Raw genomic sequence first — 8784 nt, forward strand, 5'->3', positions numbered from 1 at the left:
ATTTGTTATGCTCCAACAATCTGTTAACGCTATATGACCCATGTAAGAAACTTGTTTTAACGTGCGACGCGTCGTCCTATGGGGTCGGTTGTGTGTTGCAGCATGTTAATGCCAAGGGTCAGTTACAGCCGGTAGCTTATGCCCCCAGAAGTCTGGCCCAGGCAGAACAGGGCTACGGGATGGTAGAAAAGGAAGTGCTTGCGTGTGTTTATGTTGTAAAAAAAATGCACCAGTATCTGTTCAGCAGGAAATTTGAGCTGGAGACAGATCACAAACCCCTAACGTCCCTTTTGGCCGACAACAAGGTCATAAATGCAAATGCATCGGCCTGCATACAGAGGTGGGCACTCATGTTAGCCGCCTATGACTATACAATTCGGCACAGACCGGGCACTGAAAACTGCGCCGATGCACTCAGCAGGCTCCCACTAGCCACCACCGAGGGGGCAACCGAGCATGCTGCTGTGATGGTCATGGCTGTGTAAGCTTTCGAAAGTGAAGGTTCACCCGTCAAATCAAAGTTTGGACAAATAGAGACCCGCTACTGTCTTCAGTCAAGAAATGTGTCCTTAATGGGGACTGGGCAGCCACATACGGGGCATGCCCTGAGGAATTCAAACCATTTCATAGGCGCAAGGATGAACTCTCGATTCAGGCCGATTGCCTACTATGGGGAAACCGAGTAGTCATGCCCCAGATGGGCAGAGAGATGTTCATCAGAGAACTCCACAATGAGTACCCGGGCATTGTCATGATGAAGGCAATTGCCAGGTCACACGTTTGATGGTCAGGTATAGATGCAGATCTGGAACTTTGTGTTCGCAGGTGCAACACGTGCGCCCAGATGGGCAATGCGCCCAGGGAAGCCCCCCTTAGCCCCAGGTCCTGGCCTGCCAAACCATGGTCACGCATCCATGTGGACTACGCAGATCCTTTCATGGGAAAAATGTTTTTGGTTGTAGTCGACGCCTACTCCAAATGGATCGAGTGTGACATTCTCAATTCAAGCACATTCTCTGCCACGGTAGAAAGTCTACGGGCAATGTTCACCACCCATGGTTTACCGGACGTCTTGATCAGCGACAATGGCCCGTGCTTTACAGGCCCGTGAATTCCAGGACTTCATGGCAGGAAATAGTATCAACCATGTCAGAATGGTACCGTTCAAGCCAGCCTCAAACGGCCAGGCGGAACGAGCAGTGCAGATAATCAAACAGGGGATGCTCAGAATCCAAGGGGGTTCCCTACAAAGCCACTTATCACACCTCCTGTTGGCCGATAGATCCCGACCACACTCGCTCACAGGGATTCCACCCGCAGAGCTGCTAATGAAAAGGACGCGCAAAACCAGGTTATCCCTTATACACCCCACCATGAAAGAAATTGTTGAGAGCACCGCCAGTCACAATGTGACTACCACGACGGGAATGCGAGGGCGCGATGTATTGATGTCAATGACCCTGTCTTTGTTCTCAACTACGCTGCAGGGCCTAAATGGCTCGCAGGCACTGTGATTGCCAAAGAGGGGAATAGGATTCTGGTAGTTAAACTTACCAGTGGACAAATCTGCCGCAAACACGTGGATCAAACAAAAAAGAGGTTCAGCAACCCCATAGAAGAAGCAGAGGAAGAACACGATGTAGAGTTCACTCCTCCACAGGTGACCGAACACCGGAACCAAGTGGAGGAGAGCCCAGTCATTGTGGGCAGTCCGGACAGGCCTGAGCAACGCAAACAGCAGACACTCAGGCCAGCGCCCAACAACCAGAGCCCCAACTCAGGTGCTCTACAAGGGAGCGTAAACCACCAGAGAGACTTAACCTGTGATCCCAATAAGACTTTGGCGGGGGGGGGGAGGTGATGTCATGTATTTAACTGTCATTGAACCCATGTATAAACTGAACGAAGTTGTATAAAGTGAGAACATTGACCACTAGGTGATGAACTTGTGGGAGACACTCCTAACCTGGTCTTTCAGGTATAAAAGGGGAAGCTCCACCCACCTTCATCACTTCAGTGCTGGGAAATAAAGGTTACTGGTCACAGAGTGACCTTCTCTCAAGTATGGGCCTCATGTGCATTTGTACTGTATAGTAAGGATATATCACGCTGTCACTCAGTAACTCCTCTCCCCCAGCACCCTGTGTTACTGACTGTATCTCCACCGATGTTAATCCAGCTCCCTCAGTGTTGCATTGTATAAGCTTAATGTCGTGGATTGCTCAAGGTTCTCTGTCTGCTTCGACAGGTATTATGGAACTATTTTCTGTGCGAGTTGGGATCGTTGGCATTCGAGCAGTGGTCACCCAACTGTTTCTCGCTATCACCAGACAAGGAACCTTGTACGGGTCGGTAAGTGTCACAGCTCACAATCACCGAATCCTCTCACCACACACTCCCTGCTGAGTGGGCAGGAGGAAGCCACCATCATCACAGCACAAGGTCCCAGCATCGAGCGCAATTGGGTCCGAGTCCACTGGGAGACTCTCCCTGGGGTACAGTCCCTGAAGGTGCTGACTCTCCCTGGGGTACAGTCCCTGAAGGTGCTGACTCTCCCTGGGATACAGTCACTGAAGGTGCTGACTCTCCCTGGGGTACAGTCCCTGAAGGTGCTGACTCTCCCTGGGGTACAGTCCTTGAAGGTACTGACTCTCCCTGGGGTACAGTCCCTGAAGGTGCTGACTCTCTCTGAGATACAGTCCCTGAAGGTGCTGACTCTCCCTGGGATACAGTCCCTGAAGGTGCTGACTTTCCCTGGGGTACAGTCCCTGAAGGTGCTGACTCTCCCTGGGGTACAGTCCCTGAAGGTGCTGACTTTCCCTGGGATACAGTCCCTGAAGATGCTGACTTCAGATATGTAAAGAGAAAAAGATTAGTGAAGATAAACGTAGGTCCCTTGCAGTTGGATTCAGGTGAATTTATAATGGGGAACAAAGAAATAGCAGACCAATTGAACAAATACTTTGGTTCTGTTTTCACGAAGGAAGACACAAATAACCTTCCGGAAGTACTAGGGGACCGAGGGTCTAGTGAGAAGGAGGAACTGAAGGATATCCTTATTTGGCGGGAAATTGGGTTAGGGAAATTGATGGGATTGAAGGCCGAGAAATCCCCGGGGCCTGATAGTCTGCATCCCAGAGTACTTAAGGATGTGGCCCTGGAAATAATGAATGCATTGGTGATCATTTTACAACTATCTATCGACTCTGGATTAGTTCCTATGGACTGGAGGGTAGCTAATGTTACACCACTTTTTAAAAAGGGAGGGAGAGAGAAAGCGGGTAATTATAGACCGGTTAGCCTGACATCAGTAGTGGGGAAAATGTTGGATTCAGTTATTAAGGATGAAATAGCAGCACATTTGGAAAGCAGTGACAGGATCGGTCCAAGTCAGCATGGATTTATGAAAGGGAAATCATGCTTGACAAATCTTCTGAAATTTTTTGAGGATGCAACTAGTAGAGTGGACAAGAGAGAACCAGTGGATGTGGTGTATTTGGACTTTCAAAAGGCTTTTGACAAGGTCCCACACAAGAGATTGGTGTGAAAAATCAAAGCACATGGTATTGGGGGTAATATACTGACGTGGATAGCGAACTGGTTGGCAGACAGGAAGCAGAGAGTCAGGATAAACGGGTCCTTTTCAGAATGACAGGCAGTGACTAGTGGAGTGCCGCAGGGCTCAGTGCTGGGACCCCAGCTCTTTACAATATACATCAATGATTTGGATGAAGGAATTAAGTGTAACATCACCAAATTTGCAGATGACACTAAACTGGGTGGCGGTGTGAGCTGTGAGGGGGACGTTAGGAGGCTGCAGGGTGACTTGGACAGGTTAGGTGAGTGGGCAAATGCATGGCAGATGCAGTATAATGTGGATGAATGTGAGGTTATCCACTTTGGGGGCAAAAACACGAAGATAGAATATTATCTGAATGGCGGCAGATTAGGAAAAGGGGAGGTGTAACGAGACCTGGGTGTCATGGTTCATCAGTCATTGAAAGTTGGCATACAGGCACAGCAGGCGGTGAAGAAGGTAAATGGTATGTTGGCCTTTATAGCTAGGGGAGTTGAGTATAGGAGCAGGGAGGTCTTACTGCAGTTGTACAGGACCTTGGTGAGGCCTCACCTGGAATATTGTGTTCAATTTTGGTCTCCTAATCTGAGGAAGGGCGTTCTTGCTATTGAGGGAGTGCAGCGAAGCTTCACCAGACTGATTTCTGGGATGGCAGGACTGACTATGAGAAGAGACTGGATCAACTGGGCCTTGATACATTGGAGTTTAGAAGGATGAGCGGGAATCTCATAGAAGCATATAAGATTCTGACGGGACTGGACAGGTTAGATGCGGGTCGAATGTTCCCAATGTTGGGGAAGTCCAGAACCAGGAGACACAGTCTCAGGATGTTTCCAGTAGAGTGGACATGGGAGAACCAGTTGATGTGGTATATTTGGACTTTCAGAAGGCTTTCAACAAGGTCCCACACAAGAGATTAATGTGCAAAGTTAAAGCACATGGGATTGGGGGTAGTGTGCTGACATGGATTGAGAACTGGTTGTCAGACAGGAAGCAAAGAGTAGGAGTAAATGGGGACTTTTCAGAATGGCAGGCAGTGACTAGTGGGGTACCGCAAGGTTCTGTGCTGGGGCCCCAGCTGTTTACACTGTACATTAATGATTTAGACGAGGGGATTAAATGTAGTATCTCCAAATTTGCGGATGACACTAAGTTGGGTGGCAGTGTGAGCTGCGAGGAGGATGCTATGAGGCTGCAGAGCAACTTGGATAGGTTAGGTGAGTGGGCAAATGCATGGCAGATGAAGTATAATGTGGATATATGTGAGGTTATCCACTTTGGTGGTAAAAACAGAGAGACAGACTATTATCTGAATGGTGACAGATTAGGAAAAGGGGAGGTGCAAAGAGACCTGGGTGTCATGGTACATCAGTCATTGAAGGTTGGCATGCAGGTACAGCAGGCAGTTAAGAAAGCAAATGGCATGTTGGCCTTCATAACGAGGGGATTTGAGTACAGGGGCAGGGAGGTGTTGCTACAATTGTACAGGGCCTTGGTGAGGCCACACCTGGAGTATTGTGTACAGTTTTGGTCTCCTAACCTGAGGAAGGACATTCTTGCTATTGAGGGAGTGCAGCGAAGGTTCACCAGACTGATTCCCGGGATGGCGGGACTGACCTATCAAGAAAGACTGGATCAACTGGGCTTGTATTCACTGGAGTTCAGAAGAATGAGAGGGGACCTCATAGAAACGTTTAAAATTCTGACGGGGTTAGACAGGTTAGATGCAGGAAGAATGTTCCCAATGTTGGGGAAGTCCAGAACCAGGTGACACAGTCTAAGGATAAGGGGGAAGCCATTTAGGACCGAGATGAGGAGGAATTTCTTCACCCAGAGAGTGGTGAACCTGTGGAATTCTCTACCACAGAAAGTTGTTGAGGCCAATTCACTAAATATATTCAAAAGGGAGTTAGATGAAGTCCTTACGACTAGGGGAATCAAGGGGTATGGTGAGAAAGCATGAATGGGGTACTGAAGTTGCATGTTCAGCCATGAACTCATTGAATGGCAGTGCAGGCTAGAAGGGCTGAATGGCCTACTCCTGCACCTATTTTCTATGCTTCTATGTTTCTATAAGGGGTAGGACATTTAGGACTGAGATGAGAAGAAACTTCTTCACTCAGAGTTGTTAACCTGTGGAATTCCCTGCCGCAGAGAGTTGTTGATGCCAGTTAATTGGATATATTCAAGAGGGAGTTAGATATGACCCTTACAGCTAAAGGGATCAAGGGGTCTGGAAAGAAAGCAGGAAAGGGATACTGAGGGAATGATCAGCCATGATCTTATTGAATGGCAGTGTAGGCTCGAAGGGCCGAATGGCCTACTCCTGCACCTATTTTCTATGTTTCTATGACTTTCCCTGGGGTACAGTCCCTGAAGGTGCTGACTCTCCCTGGGGTACAGTCCCTGAAGGTGCTGAGATGAGCAAAACAAGCACAGAGCTAGAGATGGATCCTGGGCTGTGTAGCTCGGATATACGCCTCAGGAATCGTGCCATTGGGGAAATCCAGACGTGCTGTTTGAGTAAAGCTGCGAGCGTGCAGTTTACATTGGGGCTGACCCTGTTGTACTTGTGTTTAGGAGACCTTCACGGAAGACTGTCTCTTTAAAGAACAGCTGGAGGAGAATCATTACACCACTTACTCTTCACACTCCCATCCTCGACTGTACGTGGCGTTAACCAAGCGAGGGGGGGCTAAGAACGGGAGCAAAGCTCGGCTTCACCACCCCAGCACACACTTCATCCCGCGGCTGGTCAGCAGCTCCTGACCCGGGGCCCTGGGACCCCTCTACTCCCTCCCCTCCCCTCCGCTCCCGTCCCCTTCCCTCCGTTCCCCTCCCGTCCCCTACTCTCTCCTCCCCTCCGTTTGCACCAAGTGCCGCCTTAATTTAAACTTGTACAATGTCTCAGCGGCGCACCAACGGCCAGAATGGAGCAGCTTCTCCCCTTTTACAGAGAAATATCTTGTTTAAATTATATTTAAGTCAGAATTTTCACAAATAATAATTCCCAGTGGGGATATTACAATCTCTGGATGGTCATTGCTTGGTCCGGGGGTGGGGTTTGACCAGTGGGTCCGGAGGGGGATTTGACCAGTGGGTCCGGGTGGGGGGGTTGACCGGCATGGGGGGGGGGGGGTTTGACCAGTGGGTCCGGAGGGGGGAGAGGTGGTTTGACCAGTGGGTCCGGGGGGTGGTTGACCAGTTGGTCCGGAGGAGGGAGGGGTGGCTTGACCAGTGGGTCCGGGGGGGTTGACCAGTGGGTCCGGGGTGGGGGGGAGAGGGAGGTTTGACCAGTGGGTCCAGGGGCGGGGGGTGTGTTTGACCAGTGGGTCTGGGGGGGAGTGGGGGGGTTTGATCAGTGGGTCCGGGGGAAGGGAGGGGGAGTTTGACCAGTGGGTGGGGGGGGGGGGAGGTTTGACAAGTGGATCCGGGGAAGGTTTGACCAGTGGGTCCGGAGGGTTGATTTGACCAGTGGGTCCAGGGGCGGGTTGACCGGCGGGGGAGGGGGCTTGACAAATCGATCTGGAGGGGGAGGGGGGGGTTTGACCAGTGGGTCTGGAGGGGGGAGGGGGGTTTGACCAGTGGGTCTGGAGGGGGGAGGGGGGTTTGACCAGTGGGTTCCGGGGGGTTGACCAGTGGGTGCGGAGGGGGGAGGGAGGTTTGACCAGTGGGTCCGGGGGCGGGGGTGGTTGGGGGAGGTGGGGTTGACCAGTGGGTGCGGGGGGTGGGGGAGAGGTTTGGCAGTGGGTCCGGGGGCAGGGGGGGGAGGCGGTTTGACCAGTGGGTCTGGGTGGGAGGGGGGGGTTTCATCAGTGGGTGCGGAGCGGGGGAGGGGTGAGGGGTTTGACCAGTGGGGGCGCAGGGGGGTAAGGGGTTTGACCAGTGGGTGCGGAGGGAGGGGTGAGGTGTTTGACCAGTTGGTGCGGAGTGGGTGTGAGCGGTTTGACCAGTGGGTCACTGTCCAGTCAGGGAGTGGGATCATAGTTTGAGTTCTGCTGATGAAAATTTATTGAAAACCTGATTAGCCAAAGAATAATTAATGAAAATACAAGTGCAGACTGGGGTCAAGCAAGGCTGTATCATCGCACTAACGCTCTTCTCAATCTTCCTCGCTGCAATTCTTCATCTCACCTTTGACAAGCTCCCTGCTGGAGTGGAGTTAATTTACAGAACAAGCGGGAAATTGTTCAACCTCCAACACCTCCAGTCCAGATCCAAGGTTGTTCCAACCTCTGTCATTGAATTACAATAGGGTTTGTGCACTCGGAGTCCGAACTCCAAACCATCGTTGACACCTTCACTGAAGCGTACGAGAGTCTGGGCCTTACATTAAACATCAGTCAGACAAAGGTTCTCTACCAACCTGCCCCCGCCACATAGTACTTCTCCCCAATTATCAAGACCTTGGACAACGTGGACCACTTTCCATTTTGGGAGCCTCCTATCAGCGAGGACAGGCATCGATGACGAGGTCCAACACCGCCTTCAGTGTGCCAGTGCAGCCTTCGGCCGCCTGAGGAAAAGAGCATTCAAAGACCAGGATCTCAAACCCGGCATCAAGCTCACGGTCTACAGAACAGTAGTGATACCTGCCCTCTTAAATGCTTCAGAGACATGGACGATTTACAGTAGGCACTCAACGCACTGGAGAAGTACCACCAACCCTGCCTCTGTAAAATCCTGCAAATTCATTGGCAGGATAGGCGCACCAATGTCAGCGTTCTCTCTCAGGTCAACATCCCCAGCATCGAGCCATTGACCACGCTCGATCAGCTCCGGTGGACGGACCACATTGTCTGCATGCCTGAAACTAGACTCCTGAAACAAGCACTCTACTCTGAGCTACGTCACGGCAGGTGAGCCCCAGGAGGACAGAGAAAATGCTTCAAGGACACCCTCAATGTCTGCTTGAAAAAATGTGACATCCCCACTAACTCTTGGGAATCCCTGGCCCAAGACAGCTCAAAGTGGGAAGGCGCCAAACACCTCGAGTATCTTCGCTAGGAGCATGCGGAAGCCAAGCACAAACAGCAGAAGGAGCGCACGGCAACCCAAATACCCCACCCACCCGTCCCTTCAACCACCACCTGCCCCACCTGTGACAGACTGTAGATCCCACATTGGCTCATCAGTTACCTCAGAACTCATTTTAGTGTGGAAGCAAGCCATCCTCGACTCCGACGATAATTCATGAATAATTCACA

The 8784-nt window shown here is 51.1% G+C and overlaps 1 protein-coding gene across 1 annotated transcript in view; it reads left to right on the forward strand.

Moving 5' to 3' along the window:
- Positions 1–6585, forward strand: part of fgf9 (fibroblast growth factor 9) — a 32185-nt gene extending 25600 nt beyond the window's left edge. The window contains exons 3-4 of the mRNA XM_070873101.1: positions 2249–2352; positions 6158–6585. Of these exons, the coding sequence (XP_070729202.1) occupies positions 2249–2352; positions 6158–6346 (293 nt within the window). The 3' untranslated portion in view covers positions 6347–6585. The remainder of the gene's footprint in view (positions 1–2248; positions 2353–6157) is intronic.
- Positions 6586–8784: the final 2199 nt, after the last annotated feature.

The sequence above is a fragment of the Pristiophorus japonicus genome, unplaced genomic scaffold (genome assembly GCF_044704955.1).
Source record: "Pristiophorus japonicus isolate sPriJap1 unplaced genomic scaffold, sPriJap1.hap1 HAP1_SCAFFOLD_417, whole genome shotgun sequence".
NCBI lineage: Eukaryota > Metazoa > Chordata > Chondrichthyes > Pristiophoridae > Pristiophorus > Pristiophorus japonicus.